The following is a 17701-nucleotide window of genomic DNA, read 5'->3' as shown; positions in this document are numbered from 1 at the left end:
CTGACTCTGGAATGACTGACCTTTCTGCTCCAGTTATGTGTGCTGCTTAACACAGACAAATAAAAGCACAGAAAAACAAAACGGCCATTAGGGCCAACTGAAGAGAAGAAAAAAACAGATCTGAGTATTTCTTTTTAACTGAAACTGGCAAACTGTTAAACTGTGGCTGTAGAACAATGAACTGTGAAATATAAACTGATGTAGTTGGAAATAAACATTACATTGCCTGTAATGTTACAATGTTATACATTGCTGCAAACAAGTGATTAAACCCATGATTGCTTGATTAATTTCACAATTCCAAAGTTATGTGTGCTTTAGACCGCATAAACTATGCCCAAATACTTACTGTTAAAATTTTAAAAAAAATAAATAAAAGGAACACTTGTACTCAAAAGAGAAGGTGCATCTCAAAGTATTAAGAACTGAGCAGCCCAATGGAGCTGGCCTATTTTATAACCTACTACCTTCTGCCATGAAGATTCGACTCCAATTTTAAGATGCCTGCAAGTTTCAGAGCTGTCATTTTATTTGAAAGCTGGTATTATTGGGTTTTATCAACAGGTTTTCACTGTTGGATTTTTTAAAAGAAATACCATTTCATCCAGTACTCAGGTACGCCTCAGCGTCAGAAGAAATGCAGACAGCTACATGAATTTTAGGCATGCTTTAACTACGTGTGTATTAGAGACAGATGGGTAAAATTCACTGTACTGGTCTTGCTTGCCTTTTTAAAAGAACAGTCACACTGTGGAAACAGTGCTGAGCTGGAACCATTTTCCAAAGTGCAATCAAGTACCATGTTTGTATCTAAATCTGGACTCCAAAGATTTGTGGATTGTCCTCATCTCACTGTAACAGATCATGAATGTTTTCATGACTCTTTTCTCAGTATAACTTCATAAGCACAGACTCAGTTATACCAACACAAAATGGGTATTTTTCTCTTTTTAAAATAATTGTATTAATACAAGGACATCTGTTAATATGAGCCCTCTAATAATCAGGCATATGATTCTGGTTTCCACTACCCACACCAATACGCCCATGATGAGAGACCTTCAGTTTACGTGGCGAGGCTCAGCCTGAGGGATTCTCTAATCCACAGAAAGTTAAGCAATTTTTCATTCTTGTGAACCATGAGCACATGCTGATGACTCAGGTGTTGGGGACTGGATTTCTCAAATTTGATGAAAGAAAGTTTGTCTTTTGTTTGTGGTAACAACAGTTCTATTTTAGCCAAACCACCACACCAGTTATCCCTTGTGTCTCGCCTGTTCCCAAGATAAAATTCAGGCAAACCTGCTGAAGTCAGAGCGTCACAAGGAAACCCCCGTGTGTGTGAAGTGTAAGGACACGCCATGGATGGGGCCCTGAAGAAAACGAAGTGGAAACAAGGCTTTTCTCCAGGGGCCGGCGTCCTCCTCGGCTGCCCGCACTGCCACAGCCGGCCCCGGCCGCCTCAGCTCCCGCCCGCCCGCGGAGCAGCCGGCCCGGCTGAGGGGAGACGGCCGAGCACGAGTCCCGGCCTTCCCGCCTCACGGCGGCCCCACCGAGGGCTCGGCCAGGAGCCCTCGGGACGGATCCCCCTACACACCCGCTCCGCGCTGCCAAAGCCCAGGCCGGTCACTTTTGTGCGTTTCTATTCAAAACGCCGGCGCTCCGCCATTTCCTAGCACCAGCCCTGCCCCGCTGCCGCCCCGCCGCCCGCTGCCTCCGCTCCCCGCAGCGCGCCTGCGCGTGCCCATGCGCGGTAACGCCGGCCGGGCGGTGCGCGTGCGCCCAGGCGTCCGGCGTCTGTGAGGCGGCGGATTGGGAGGAGGCGGCGGCGAGGCAGCAGGACCAGGAACTGCTCCGGTTGCGGCTGGGAGGGGACGGGGAGGCGCCCGGTGGTGCTTGTCGGTCCTATGGGGCCTTGAGGGTACAGCCCCGGAGAGAGAGGGGGTCTGTGCTGGGGCGCGGAGCCGGTGGGAGGATGGAGGGGCAGGCGGCTCCGGGCGCGGGCGGCGGCGAGGAGGCGCTGAGCTCCGGCAGGATGAACCCCAAGCGGAGTGGGCGCGCCGCGGAAGAGGAGAGCCGGAACAAGCCCAAGCTGGTGAGCGGGCTGTGGGGCTGGCAGGGGGGCAGGGGAAGCGGAGGAAGGCGAGGGAGGGGGGGGAGGGGAGGGGGGAGGAGGAGGAGGAGGAGGAGGGAGGCTCCGGTGCCGTTTTCTTGTTTCCCAAGTAGAGAATCTGGGGCGGAGGGGCGTGCGGCCGGGCCTGGGGGGTGCCGGGCTTTCAGGAATTAAAGGCTGCTTTTTGAATAATCCCGTGAGGGGTTTTGGGTGCCTTTTGGCGGAGGGAGGCGGCAGCTGGCGGGGACGTGCGGCGGCACCGCGCCGAGGGCCGGGGGCGGCCGCTGACAGGGGCCGGGAAATCCCGGGTTCCCCGTGAGGGCGATGCCGGCTGGATTCCCGGCGGGTGGTGCCCGGGCCGCCCCTTTGGGGTGAGGTGCGGTGACAGCGCTCTGCTGTAGGCAGGACCTGTTGGTGTAACCTCTGCTCCGCTCATTTTTCGAGTGGAACGTCACGGGTGGTTTGGTTTTTTCCTTCTGTATGAGTTGAACCATCCAGAATATTGGTGGTTGTGATGCAAACAATGTGAACTTCTGAATTACTGTCAAAGCAACTCGAAACATTTGGGTATTGTCCAGTGTTTTTGGAAATATGTGACGAACTTTTGACCAAAGCTTCTTTAGGACTGTAGAATTTGTTCATTATATGTGGTTTTTTTATTTAAAATTAGGTATTTCTACTTACAGACCTGATAACTTGAAATGTAGGTACATTCCAAAGCCAACAGCACTGGATTGCATCTCATTTTATAAACACACTAGCAGCAAACCCAGTGTTTACTTTTGATTGTTTACTTCTGTAACTTACAAGTAACTTATGTTCATGTTAGATCAGTTTTCTGATGGGTTTTCCAAGAACAGCAGTGTAGCAGATACTTAAAACTTACCTGACTTTTCTTATGAAATAGAGTACTAGTTTCAAACTTTATATAATCAGTGCAGGGGTTTTCAGCGCTAGTGGTAGAACCAAGTCCACATGTAAGTGCTCCCACCTTGTGTTCCCTTCGTGTCTGCCTTGGGCTGATGAGTCTGAGAACTGTGGGAGTGTTCTTGTCACCGAAAACTAAGTTAGAATGCGTGTGGGGAAGAAGTTAAATTTGTAATGTATGAGGCGTTGAAAAGTTACTGAAAGTTATAATGATTTAAAAGGTTGACAGAAAGCCAGAATACTGAGTAACTTCAAGTGTGCTTGTATTGAAAGTGACCATGTTTATTTTAGCAAAAAGTAACCAAATATGTGTCTCATTTTCTGTGTTATTGAAAACAAACTCATACTTCCTTGCATAGGATAAACATAAACAAACTTCTTCATATAAACGAGGTGCTTGTTTATGTTTATACTACCTTTACTGTTTCCTAGCTAAAGTGGCTGGGAAGGCTGCCTGAAGATGCCTGCAGGGAAGTGATTTTAAAATCACACAGGAAAGTACCTCTATTGGAAGCTGTGGGCACAAATTTGAATGCTTCTTTAGCAGGGAACACTTTGTTCTGAAAAAAATACATAATTTAAAAAATCAAAGAGCTCAAAATTAGATTGAACAGGGCAACTGTTCGCATTGCATATTCTTTTCAGTTATTCTAGTATCACTAGAGTAGGCTTTTACTGTTACATTTAGTGGAAAATGTCCATGATGTTAATATTTGACTTTGTATGCAGTCATACGCTTTTGTTTCTTGAGGGGATGATTACAGTCCGTCAGCAACATGGGTCAGAGTAGTGGTATATTGGTTGAACCAGATACCTTCTGAAAGGTAGTTTTGCCCTGAGATAAAGTGACTAGACTGATGATGTAACGAGTGAGTGGGTTGAATGGAAAAGTAGTTATTTTGATTCTGGACATGATGCGCACAAATGGTGTATGAAACTGACATGAAGAGGGATCTTCCTCTGAGGGAGAAAAGGGATGGGGTTCAGGTGTGTTTTAAGTTGAGGTAGTGTGAGTGGACAGGCAGATTTATCAATTCTTGCCATGGATTTGCGAGGGAAGAACAGGACTGTAATCAGGGAAAGTCTGCGTCCATTATGTGGGAGAATAATCTTACTAAATTTTGCTGGCTTTAATTTTGAATGGAGTATTGGCTCTGCTGAGGCTAGCAATATCTTTAGGTATTCGGAGGACAACCTTACTAGTACCTCATCCCTGTTCTTTTCACTGTGTAAATAAGATGAAGGTATATTTGGGACTTCTGTAAGAGAAGCCACACTATTTGTGCAAGTATTGTCACTGAGTTTGTATACAAAGCTTTTCAGAGTTTGATGCAGAGATTTTCTTGGTTCAGCTGCATAACTTAAAATTCATCAAGTTTCAGTACAGTTACAAGATGAATCAACCTGCACTCTGTCAGTTTGCTGTGTGTAATTCAAGGAACTCTACTGTGCGCTGAGAGGAGTGTGTCTCTTTTCCAGAACTTCTTTCACACATCAAGTGGAGTGCTGAATAAGGGCTTGGTGAGAAGCGGTGTGCAACTACACATAACAGAGGGTTTATTTTTAGTTCCTGGCATAGCAGCTGAAATCAGGCAAGACATTGGGAAGAAGTCTAGGGGAATGATTTTTATATGATGGACTAAAAATGGCTGTAGATGACGGGGAGCTGGGAAAGCTGAAGTCATTATTTTGGGGGAAGGGAAACTTGAAGAAGAAGGTGGAAGTTTTTTGTTGCCCCATGCTTCCCATCTGAAAGTAGAAGGTGGGCAATGGTGCTTGGCCTGCAGAAGCATAGTGGTTTGGTGGGTCTTTTTTAAGGACTGAAGCCTGATTGATAGCATTTATTCTTGACTGACAGGAAGTAAGACTAGGCTATCAAGAGAGGATCTGTGCTAGAAAAGACAATGATGGTTTAGAGTATTTTTCTGTAAGATAATTGATACATATGTATGCACACAAATAATTGAAGATGGATTATATTAGAACTACTAATTCAATTTTCTTTTGCTGTAGGTAATTGTAAGAATCATTCAAGTTTGATATAATTTCTAGAACGTGACAGAGCTGCACAATGAGAATTTAGTTCCAGTTTTTATACTAGTACTGTGTAAACTGGAATATTTTTCTAAAATCTAATGTCTGTCTTACAGGCACCTTGACAGCTGCTGAAAGAGCTCTACTTTCATTTTTTTTTTTCCTTCCCCCCCCCCTCCATTTTTTGCTGGCACAAGAACCAGAGGTGGGAATGAGTGCCTGGTGTTTTTGTCATTATTTTTGTTTATAATGAAATGGGCAGGAAAAAAAAATGTTTTGGCAAACAATCACCTGATCTCCTGCCAGCCCTGAGAATAGGCTGGCATGAGATGGCAATAAGCAGTTACATTCTTAACTGGGTTTGGCTATGTGCTTGTTTTGTTTGTTTAAAAGTATGCATGTTATACTAGGGAAACAGGCTAAATTAAGGTTGTCAGGGAGATTGCTGCAATTCCTGTATTTGTTGAATGTCATTTGCTCTCCTTAACACTTGAGTAACACATGGGAAGTATATAATTCTGTTGGGTACCTAGGAAATTGGTAAGTGCTTGAAAGAGTAGGGTCTGATTTGGCATAGCTGTTAATGCTTAGCTGAACCCACAGTCTTATCAAGTTATTCATCAAAAGATGAAGTTGAAGCAGAGAAGTTGAAGCCAGACTTCTTACAGAACTTCATGGGAGAAGGGAAGACAGAGCTTGTAAGAAGGAGCTGGAGAGCGGGCTGAGTATAAGGGGGGGAAAAACATTTGAAGGATGATTAAGCATTGGTTGACCAGAGACACTGGAATCCTGTTCCTTGTAGTTTTTCAATACTTGGAAACCTGGACAAAGCGTTTAGCAGGCTGGTTGGAGTTCAGTGCTGACCATGCTTTTTTGGGCAGGAGTTTAGGCTAAGCTGAGAACTGAATGAGATCCTTTCAAACACCTGTGTTTCTATGAATCAGTACTCAAAAAGAGGTGTTACAACAGGATTTGTGGTGCTTCCTGACTGTTAGGACACTGACTAACCAGAAGTTAATATGGCCAATGGTTTTCTGGGTGCTTTTAAATTAGCGTTAATAATATATTGTGTCAGCTTAGTGTTAGCATATGTAGAAATACTTGTGTGCATGTAATGGCAAGTGCCACACTAAACACGCAGCATTACCCCCAGGTTCACTTCAGGTTTGTGTGATAGTTGTTCAGCGATAGATACTCCACTTAGCTACAAACAAAATTTCTGAAAGGGGCTGTCTTCTGAGTGTGATGCTGTCTTTAAAAGTAGATAAGGAGACATATCTTGTATAACATGAAAAACAAATTTTTAGGGGTGAGGGAGAGCTTATTTGATTGGAGAACAAGTGGATTTGGTGATTCATCAAACAAGGAGCAAGTCATGCTTTGTTTTAAAAGCAGAAATTGTTTATGCTTAATACTGAAGTTTTTTAAACCCCCTGAGCTTTGAGATGAATCAAAAGCTGCGAACAAAATGTTCTGACTAATGTGGCATAAACTGGTGTCGAACAGTGGAATGAAAGCTTTCATCAGCTTTAAAACAGAAGTAAACTGAGTGTGCTTGGGAGAATCGTTTTCCCAGCTGGGCTCCTCCACCCATATCACTGCAGGAGTTAATGAGCACTTTAAATATTGAGTATCAGTTACTGTCAGACAGGCTCTGTTTTACAAGACCTACAATGTGCCATCAACTTTGACTCCTGAGGTTGTTTGATATTGTTCTCCTGTGGAGAAATAATGTGCTTTTTACATGTGACTTTAGATGTTTGTACACTTCATATGTGAACTATGAGTCAGGTTCAGCAGAGATTTTTGGCAAATGACTAAAATGTATTATGTTTGAGTTCATAGTGTCTCCGAGTTGAGTCACCGCATGCCTGCAGAGGATTCTTGCTTCAAGTGTATGCTTCACAATAAAGTGAACAAAATGCTTGTGTTTTAGAAGACTTTTGGTCTTATTAGATCAAAGTCAAGGTATTCCAGCAAGTGAAGTTAGTTAGGGTACAGCTATTACTGACAAGTAAAATTAATGTCTTGAAAAATTTGGTTCTGTTTCTGAAAAGTATACAGATTAGACACTACTTCTAATATGGTACAGTAGGGCATGCTTGGTACTGATGTTTAGGTAAGCGCTTTAGCTTTTATGTGAATGTATACCGACACTGTTTAAATGGGGTGATATGTCAGGCGATAGGCCTATCTGCTTGTGGTACTTAAACTTCCTGAACTACTACTTGTAAGACAAAACTGTAGAGCAATTCTGTATGATACAGGAAGCTTTGCAAACAAAGCAGATTCCACCTAGGCAATGTGAAAGACAGTTACAGCCAGAACTAACAGTGTGCATATCAAGAGTGATGTTTTCAGAGATTTTAAGCAATATCGTTCTGAATATCCAAGTTGAGCATTTGTATTACAAATAGCCTGTAAAGCATGCTAATGATACTGTGATTGCTGATGACTGGGTAGAAGGAAGAGATGGGCTTGAAAAGTTGGATGGGCTACAAGATGATGTCATGTTTTCTGCATCATTTGCAGTTCTTTAGGGCTAAGCAATAATGGCTACTAACTTTCCTCTCATTCTTTTCATCCCTGTCCAAATTTAGAGGTGAAGTAAAACAAGAGATGGCAGTTGCTGCTGAAGCAACTGGCAATTTCAGTTGTTACTCATCAGTTTACTTGTTCAACTTTAAAGCCACAAGAACTTAGGAAACTACTAGAATGAATATTTTTGTACAGTTCCTTACAGGTTGTATATCGTGGTCATTCTTTACTTTCAGTGTTTTTGAAAATAATTTAATAAGTTCATTTTGGAGCAAGTAAGTTTTTTGTTATGAAGGGCTATGGTGGTAGTGCAGATAATTTTGAGAGAAGATTGACAGTAGAAAGACTTCAGTGTTTGTGTAGCAATTCATAAAGTTGCAGGTAAGACAAAGGTAACTTGTCTTAAGCATGCATGTTATTTTTGTATCCAACTAATTGCTTATTCTAAGGTCTCATGCATCAGGTAGCTTTTTTGTACGGTATTGGAGTGAGCGCCTCTGTTTCCCACTCTCAGACACAACTTCCTAAAAGGTAGATAAGCGAAATCTTGCTTAACAAAAGTAGTGGTAACGCACTCTGTAAGGCAAATATATTCTATGTGTTAACTATTAATTGATAGTATGGGAGGAAGGGGTGATTGCAGAGGAATCAAGGCAGTGGGTTGATTAGCATTGATAATAGGCTGCTGTGGCCTTCTGCGAAGGCAGTGGGTTGATTGACATGGATGATGTGCAGCTGTAGCTCTTTCTGCTAAGTAGTTGAATAGCCCTGAGGGGTGCGGGAGAGGTGGCTGGATGGAGGAGCAGCAGTGTGGTCTGGCCTCTGGAGGAAGGAGAAACAGCATGGACAGTAGAATCTGACTGACAGCAAAAGCCTTGTTGCAGCCTGATAGCTTGCTTGTGCTGCAACAGGTGTCAATTAAAGAATATTTTTTTTTTGAGGCAGTGGTGTAGGCTTAAGCAGTCTCCATGCCCACCCTGGTGCTCTACTGCCTTGAAGTTTTTGTGTGGCAGTGGGACAAACAAGATCACGAAACTGAACCAGTCAATGGTTCAGCTTTTTTATTTGTTCTTTTTTTATTTGCTAGAACTGATGTGCCTAATGTTATGGCACACTAGAATTCCTCCCTTTGTATTTTCTACAGTTTTCTCCCTGTTTTTTCTACAGTTGATCTACCAGTAATATTAAGTTATGATTGTGTCTGTTTTCCAGCCGTCTTCTTGTGATAGCTGTTTAGTTGGATGTGATGTGAAAGCAGCATGTTGTATGCACATGGGCAGATCTGAAAAAGATCTGCTATGGCAGTTAAATGATACTGTCACCTGCATTGTGATACAAACTATAAAATCAGCTGGTTTACAGAAATTGAGAAATACCTTGGAAGTTCAATGCTGGAACAAGGCCTCACAGGGGAAACATGTTTTGATACAGCTACAGAGAAGGTCTTCGGTCCACCTGGGTGTGGTAATATTTGGTCTTAAGGTGTAGTGCATGCTGTAGTATCACCACACCTTCTGTTACGTAAAGCAAAAATGTTCTTAAGAGTTTCAAATAGATATGGGCTCTTCTTGTGTAATCGGAAAACTGTGTTTTCGTATTCATTTCAGGCTGTTTTGGTGGAGAGTGGGAGAAGAGGAAGTTCAAGATGATGCATATGATGGATAGCTTTCTTGTCAGGTTCCCTTCTTGATCCTTTTGGTGACCCTAAAACTTTGGAAATAAGATAGTATTGGAGGAAGTATTAGGTGTGCTGGATGTGTGACGTGTGTTTGCTGCTTTTAAATTTTCTTCGCACAGTGTTATCAGATATGGAGGACATCAAAGATAGGAAGAGTTTTCATTACTAAAACTGTTCTCAATGTGTACTTCCCAACAGTTGAGTGTGTTTAAATTTGTCTTGAAAGTATAGAATGTAAGTGTAAAAGTCATCACCTGATTAAAAAAATGTAATTGGAATGAATCCTGCCTTCTGTTTATTGGTGATTTGTGTGTGTGTGTATATATATATTTTAACACACATACTCCTACTGCTTTCCTAATTGCAGTTGAAATACTAAGTTATCTCTTTATAACATCCAAATTAACATACTTGTTACCTTTTTATATGAGAATAAATACAGGAGAACTTGCTTGAGGAATGTGAAATTTACAGAGAAGTGCTACTTTGTAGTTTAGAATAAACATCTAAATAAAAAAGTTAAGTTTGAGATAGTCAGGTAATAGCACTGTAGAATCCCGGCACTTGGAGCTACAGGACAGTAGCTGTACAGCAAACAAAGTAGCATCTGTAATTTTAGGTTATGTAGGCCAAGGGAATTGCAGAAAAGGTACTGGTGGATGCAGGTTGGCTTGAAGGTACACAGGCCCATTCTCTCCGGTTTCTTTGCTCAGGGACTAGCTAGTCAAATGTTAGTAACTTCGTCCCGTATGGGATCACGTGAAAAAAACACATCATAATGCAATTTTAGGCATGAAGATGAGAGGAAATGATCACAGACCTTAAATGTTCTTGAGGATAACTTTTTGTCACAACTAGTTAGTTATGTGTTTGCAAGTGGCTCTGTATAAATTCATGTTGGTGTCTTAGGGATGGTTGAACAAGACAAAATAAGTACTTTGGGCAGGAAAAATGTTAGTTCTGCAGTCTGTTATTCTTTCTTAGTATGGTAAGAGCTAAAGACGGTTGTTAGAATATGACCTTTAAAAATGCCTGTGGGTTTTTTTTTTGTTTGTTTGTTTTTCTTCTGTTTTGTTGTTGTTTTTTGTTTGTTTTTTTTAAATGAGTAGCTTTCTGAGGATCAAATGCTAAGCCAACTTGAAAGTCATTAGATTCTGGACTCCTAATAAAAGATAAGCTAGCTAGTTCTTGTAAAATGCAGACTCTCCTGTCTACATTTTCAGTCTTCATATTCTCCTGCTGTGAATTATTTTTATACCTATAAAATTGAAGTAACTTCTAAAATACTGTGGCTTCATAATGGAACTATGCTGAATGTTTGCATTTATGATTGTGTGAGTGCTTGAGTAGATGAGAATTTGACAGTTATTAATAGTTGAGATGGTTACATGGTATGTTCCAGTTGCATTAGCACAGGTAACTATTTGCATAAAGAAGAAAAAAGATGACAGCATATCAGGCTAAGCATATATGCTGGTGTCATATACTTTTTAATTTTTGTGCCAGCCACATTTAGAGGGTACCTTAAAAACAAAAGGTTTAAATAAAAAATCTGAAACAAAGGGTGAAGCGATATCAGCTGGCTAAGTTCAGAAGTTAGCACATGAACTCAGATTAGCTTAGATGGTTCAGTTGGGTCTGTCCCTCTTTGTAAGCCATACAATAGCATTTCTGTCTAATTTTGTATACACTTTACATAAAATAAGAACTGTTTTCTTAATCATTGCAAGTCTTTGCTTATAAGAGCCTTAGCCACTCGGATTGAGTGAACTGTTGCGTATGACAGATAAATAGAAGGTAGTTTATGACTAGACTGGAGAGAGAAGTTGCAACCAAAGCTTCGGCACTGAAACATCTAGTAACTGATTTTATCCTGACTTTGGTGTCTATACAGGGATTTATTTCTGGTGCTGCTGCCAGTCTTAATTCCAAAATTCCCATAAAACCAGATTCTTTGTTTTGTTTTTTGTGGTCTTATATAATGGGACAGTAAGAATTGCTGTTCTCAGGCTATCCACTCTACTAGAACTTCTTCAGTTCCTCCTTTCCACTCCACTATGGCAAGTGGATCTTCCACTGCTTTATTCTCATCAACAGAAAAAAGTGAGGTGAGGAAACTTTAGTTTAGCACATAATTTCTTGGCTAAGCTAGAAATACAGCAGGCAATGTCTGCTGCAGTCTCTCAAGCCTTTACAATCCTCCATTCTCCACTTCTATACTGTCTTCCAGCTGTGCAGTTTAATTTTTGTTCTGTAGCTTATTTACAGCTTGATGGAGACATTCCTGAACTGGGAAGGTGAAGAGTACAGCAGTAGGCTTTGGTAGAATTTCGATCTGTAAACTAGATACACAATTTTAATTTCCATATTTTACAAGTACACATCCACATTTGAACTTCAGACAAAGTTTGGGTGGTTAAGACAGGCTTCCTAAATCCATTAAGGTCAGTTGACAGTATTCTGTGATTCTAACTAAATCCTGAATGACTTCGAAGATAAGCAGTAATCCCATCAGTTAACATTTTAGATTTCAAAGCAATTGTTTTGAAATTTTGATTTTGAAATTTTTGAAGGCCTTTATATATAAATTCATGTGGGTGTTCAGGGGTAACCTAAGCACATACCACATCTTAATATTATGATGAACTACCTTTTTTTTTTTTTTTTCTCCTTACTTATCCTTTAGCAGAAGATAACAGATTCTCTGAAACCTGTTAGAAGCATCTGTAATCCTCCTGAATTCATGTTACTTCTTAACAGGGAATCTCACTTGCTGTGAAGTTGAATTATACTGTTGGCTTTCTCATTATTATGTATAGCATAATACCTCTCTGTTCACATGCTGCTTCATTTCCTACTTCCTTAAAGGACAAAGAATCTTGGGAATCTGTTATAAACAGGAAGGAATAGGAAAAGGAGCAGAGAGCCCTTGTGCTTACCACAGCAGATATAAATTCAGTTTAACCTGATTATGCTTTGACTGTTGAATTATATTATGGTCCATGCCTGCAGAAGCTACTTGATCTAGAATTTCTGTCCTTCAAGGAAAAGCCCAAGTTTACTGTGGCAGCAGCATTGCTCATTTTTCCAAGTTTTAGTATCACGTTGTTCATTATTAGGGGAGAAAAAAGTAACTTTACTATCAACTTTTTTTTTAATGTAGGGATCAAATACTGCTGTGATCAAATACTTGCTCTTTTCTGGGAAGTTAGTGACTTGGAATAAAGACAACATTATTCTAAAAAGTTGTTGACATGATTCCTGTGACTGTATGTTCCAAGATTGCTGGGTACAGACAAAATGAACAATGTTCACTAGTAATTCCTGCTTCTTTGGCTCACCACATCCCTTCCACTGCCAGTTTTGTTAAAGGCTGTGTATCAGTTGATTGGATTTTGTGGGGTTTTTCTTACTATTAAAAAAAAAAAAAAAAGGCAAATACACATGTCTTCCCTTCCTCAAAGTCTATGAAAAGTAAAATATTCCATTTTCAAGGAGCTGCCCAGCATCCAACAAAGCTCTTCACAGAATAGACTTCATATGAACTTATGAAACTTGCTGTGGGCCTTCTGCTTTATTTTTAAGTGTATCAATTCTCTCCGTGCCTATTTCTATTAGAAATTATTATTTCTAATTTATATTATATTATATTATTCTAATATAATAATATAAATTTATTAGAAATTATTATTATTGTGTTAGAATATAATAAAATTTCTATTATATTCTATTCTACCTATATTCTACCAGTTATATAGTCTGCTCAAATGGTAGCAGAGGAAAATGTAGATTGGCTGTGACACTGATTTCAGTGTTTGCTGGACCCCAAGAGCAAGATTTATTCTATGAAACCAACAGCATACTCAGTAAAGAATCTTCCCCAAACTATCTCTGCACAGAACAGGAAGATAAGTATATAGAAATTAGCCTGTCACATATGAAGGGGTATTAGGCTGTACTTGCATCCACTGGGAAATATGAAGCAGGGAAGCAGGAATGAAAAAAAAAAAATAATGGTGCAATAGTACTGAAGAATTTTCTCAAAGCAGTTTCTGCCTGGTGTTTCAGAATGTTTTCAAAAGAAATCTCTAACTGTCGAGTTAACTGGTCATTGCTCATCTTGAAAGAGAAACCTAGGTTTCAACAAAAGATTAATGCCAGGTTCAAAGCATGTAGTTGTAGTTAAAAGGGCTGCATGTCTAGGAAAGAGTAAAAACAAACTAAAACTGCATTTCAGGGGTGTCTCTTTATGAAGTGAGGTATAAAAGGAGGAGGCCTATTCTCACTACTTTAATTGGCCAAACTCACTAGCTTTGTAATAGCTTTCACTCAGTCTGGGCAGCTCCACAATGTGTGTGAATGAAAAGATCAACCAATTGCACTCAGGAGAGCCCAGAACAAGGAAGGAAGATGAACGGCAATTTGTTGCACATGAAGTATTGCTCTCTAGCAAAACGGGCTTTGTTCTGCTGCCACATTGAAAGCAAAGAGCTCAAATCTATTGCTTGTATCTAAGTATAAGACTGAGATGAAGCCTGCACTTACTATGTCAATAATTGTTTTGACATAGTTTTTCCAGTTTAACTATTCCAGAATGTTTCAAAAGCAATTCACAATAATACACCAAAAAAGCAAAAGCCAAGTTCCCTAAAACCTCAATGCTCACAAGTCGAACAAATGCATTTCTGAAATACAAGCAGCGGAGCTATATGGCTGAGTATGGTACTGATGGGCACACTTGGCAGAAAAGCAGCAGGCATGCCACCAGTACACTAAGCATCTAAACCATCCTTTTACTGAACTAGGAGCTGTTCTGTGTTCTTTTCTAATTAAGTCCTGGAAGTTTATCCAAGGACTATTGAAGTGACTAATTTAGCATGTGAACTCCGTCTAAACCCACTAATTTTCTTCCAAACCAAGTGATGTGCTTACTGTACATACAATACAGAGAAATATGCTGCTACTGACAAGCAATCCAGCCCAATACCATATCAACTGCTTGGACAGATGGCTTCTTGTCTGGTAAAGTATACCTGGCACTCTTTATAGTCACCAAATATATATAGAGAAGACTACATGGGTGTGTCACAGGATTTTTGAAATTATTTCAGTGCACTTCTAATTTACTGAAGGGATGCAGCTTTTGAAATAAGCTTTCTTATCAAGCAAAGCATAAAAAGTAATTGGCACTCAACAGTCTGAAACCTGTTCTTTTTAAGATGGTGTTCTTCAAGAAAGACCATTAAAGTATCCTTTACCAAGATAATTAGATTTGAAACTGAAGTTATTTAAGCCCAAAATAAATGCAATGTTAGATAACCCCAAAAAATAAAATGTATATGCTTAAACAGATGATTCAAGGACATGAAGAAGTAGAATACCTTTACTTATTTTCCCTATTTATGCTGCTGCCCGTTGGTGCAGTCCCATATGTTATCTTCATATGGCCAAATAGGACTGCCTTGTTTCCTTTATGCAAATACTTGTTGTAGTGCAACTGAGACACGGCATGTAACATGTGAGGTCTTTGTGGAGGTACCTGCGGTTCCTATGCAGAAACTTTGTATCAATTTCTGTGGCTACACTTATTTTATTTGGATTTGCCAGATTGCCCAAAATCCTTGAAGTGGAAGATTGTTCTGGGCCTTAAGGATATGTAGCCATAGAGTTTTGTACTTAATTATTTGTGGTGTTGTGGTTGGTGGTTCTTGGCTGCTTTTTTTTCTTTTTTAATGTGGGGTTTTTTCCCTTTCTTTCTCCTTGTTTGTTTTTTCCTTGTTATTTTTTTAAAGATGTGTTCTATAAAACTTTCTGTTGGTTAATGATTATGCAATGCCACATGCATTTCTAAATTAAGTACTAAAATCAGCGGGTAGAATTTCTCATTAAAAATGGAAGCTTCAAACTAAAATAAAAGGTGTTAAATCTTTGTTGTAAGGGCAGGGTTTGTCATGTCTCTTAACCTTTGTAAAGATCTCAGTTAGTTAAATAGCTTTTAGAACATTAAACCTGCATATTGAGGCTAGTATGCACTTCATAAAAGCAGTATTGCAGTGCTTGCTGCTTGTGAAATTTGTGAATGGAATTATGACTTGGCTCTTTCAAAAGTTTAGTTTGTAGAAGTTTTAACTAGCAAACTGTTGCTTGATAGTTTTAAGTGAGGAATTTAAAAGCTGTAGAGCATCCCTAAGAGAAACAGTTTATCTGTCCTGAAAGGCATGCTGTGCTGTCACAAGAATTTTTCCAAGATGCTCAAGGGAAAACCTCTTGCATGACCACTAGATATCAAAATAAGAAACAGATCCTGGCTGTGTAAAGTGCTGTATAAAGAACTTGGTAATTATGTAGTATAACTGTTACAAACTCTGCTATTCCTGGCTTGGTTGATGGAAGGTGTTTGGACTCTAGCTCTAGCAGTAGCTCTGGAAAATGCTAAAACTTAGTTAATTTGCCTCTGTGCTGGCCAATGTGAAAACTGCCTTTTCTAACATGCTTTCTGAAATTGCTTCTACAGTAGTCTAAGCTGCTCTGGCTGGCTGTCCTGGTGCAACCCTTGCCCTTTTTGTCTCATGGCCAGCAATTTTATTGGCTTAGACTGATGTGGAACTGCAGCTTTTGGAAAAAGCATTTAATTTTGCTCTGATTTTTAAAGATTCCTTATCAATGCAGACCAGTGAATTATTGTCTGAAACAGGCTTTTCAAAACAGTAATCACAGTTTGAGCTACAAATAATAATACTAATAAATCAGTTGAACTGTCTTCCTCAACTCTTGGTGACTTACAAAATTGTTGACATTAAGGATATCTAAATTTGTTTACAGGTATTTTTTTCAGCTTCTGAATTAATCTGGCTTCTTTGAAGTCATCTGGGAAAGCGCAGGTTTTTTGAGCAGTCTGTTTGGTTTTGGAGTGTGATAGTGGTCTGCCAATGAGACAAAAAATGAAGAAGCTGTTTCAGTTTCTCTCAGCCTCTATTTTTAGTTAGACCAGACTGATTCTTAGGGTCTCTCTATTCCCCTTGCACAGTGTGGAGGTGCCCCTTTCACTCAGGGGATCAGACAGTGGCATTTGTAACTTGCCTCCAGCCTGTTTTGCCCTCCCTCCAGTTCAGGATCAGCGCTGATTCTCCCAGCAGCGTGATTAAAGAGTTGGTGCCCTCTGCTGTTAATAATTACCAGCATGGGTGACCCTCTGGCTTTATTTAGCATGAAGAGTTGTATAACTTTTCTGAATGTTGCTTGTTTCTGGGTGGCCAGTCTCCTGGGGAAAAAAAGTCGAGTAATTGAGGAAAACCAGACAGCTTCTTGGTTCTTGGTTCCTCCAGTCAAACAGCACTGACTCTGTGTTGTGCACATTAATAAGTTCTCAGCTTCCTTTTGGCAGCCTTTTGTAAGGTGTTAATGTGCTTCTTGGTCTCACTTTGTAGTGCCCCAGGGAATGTTCACCTGCATGTTCAGGTTATGGATTAATCCTTAGTTTAATAATTTAAATAATGCATACCTGAGGAATTTGTGAAGCCAATGGCTGCAAAGCAAGCAAGAATTTTCCATGTGGTGTCACAGACCAAGTGCAAATGTGCAACAACAGTAACAAAAGTATTAGTGTTGTTACCTTCAATTATCTTTGATGTACCAGATGGATTGCAACAATTCAAGTTCTTTTTGAAAGCATGGTGAATGCTCCTTGAAGTGCCAGGAACTTACCATGACAAACATTTTGTCAATTACTTTTTTTACTAGTTTTATTAGTAATGCCAGATATACTTTGTGACTTGTAAAGATCTTGAAAGTCCTAAATCAGTGTGTAGTTATAGTTTCTGCACATCAGCTAATGTGGCTCAGGTATCTTTTTGCAATATCCTAGATACCTTTTTATATTTAATTACCAAACTGAATATGTTAACAGACAGTTAAATTGTCTAATGGGAACATTACTTGTTCTCTGTACTGAAGAACAGAAGTTGTAGGAGTGAATTCTGTTTTGTGGCTGTAAGACCTAGACTTGAGTTGCACACTTTTTAGACTTCAGATATTGATCAGTTTTGGGTTTTTGTCCCTTTAAATTCCCTTTGTTCAGGTATTCATACAGGATGTTACCCCTTTCCTGGTTTTATGCAAATTTATTTGCAGCTAGTTAAAAAACACTTATTCTTGAGCAAAGTTTACAATGTCTTTTGGAGGTGTTGAAGTCCAGGTAAATTTTAGGAGAGTTGTATCATCCCAATTTAAAACCAAGAAAGTTATGAGAAGGTCTCATTTCCATTTATTACTCTTAGAAAATTAGGATTGCTAGTAGCAGTTGGAGCTGTTACCTGAAGCTTAGTCTGTGTGCAGAAGTGGGGTGTTGCAGTGCACCGCGATTTGCCTGAGCAGTGTGCAGTGGAGTTAAAATTGCTGTTAAGTTTAGAAGT

General features: G+C 40.0%; 1 protein-coding gene across 1 annotated transcript in view; it reads left to right on the top strand.

The window, feature by feature from the left end:
* Window positions 1-1796: 1796 nt before the first annotated feature.
* DIAPH2 (diaphanous related formin 2) overlaps window positions 1797-17701 on the top strand; it is a 244079-nt gene continuing 228174 nt past the window's right edge. Inside the window, exon 1 of the mRNA XM_055727131.1 lies at window positions 1797-2095. Coding sequence (XP_055583106.1) covers window positions 1976-2095 — 120 coding nt within the window. The 5' untranslated portion in view covers window positions 1797-1975. The remainder of the gene's footprint in view (window positions 2096-17701) is intronic.

This window comes from Falco cherrug, chromosome 15, assembly GCF_023634085.1.
Source record: "Falco cherrug isolate bFalChe1 chromosome 15, bFalChe1.pri, whole genome shotgun sequence".
In the NCBI taxonomy this organism is placed as follows: domain Eukaryota; kingdom Metazoa; phylum Chordata; class Aves; order Falconiformes; family Falconidae; genus Falco; species Falco cherrug.
The sequence above is the reverse complement of the archived record's forward strand: the minus strand, read 5'-3'. Positions and strand labels throughout refer to the sequence as shown.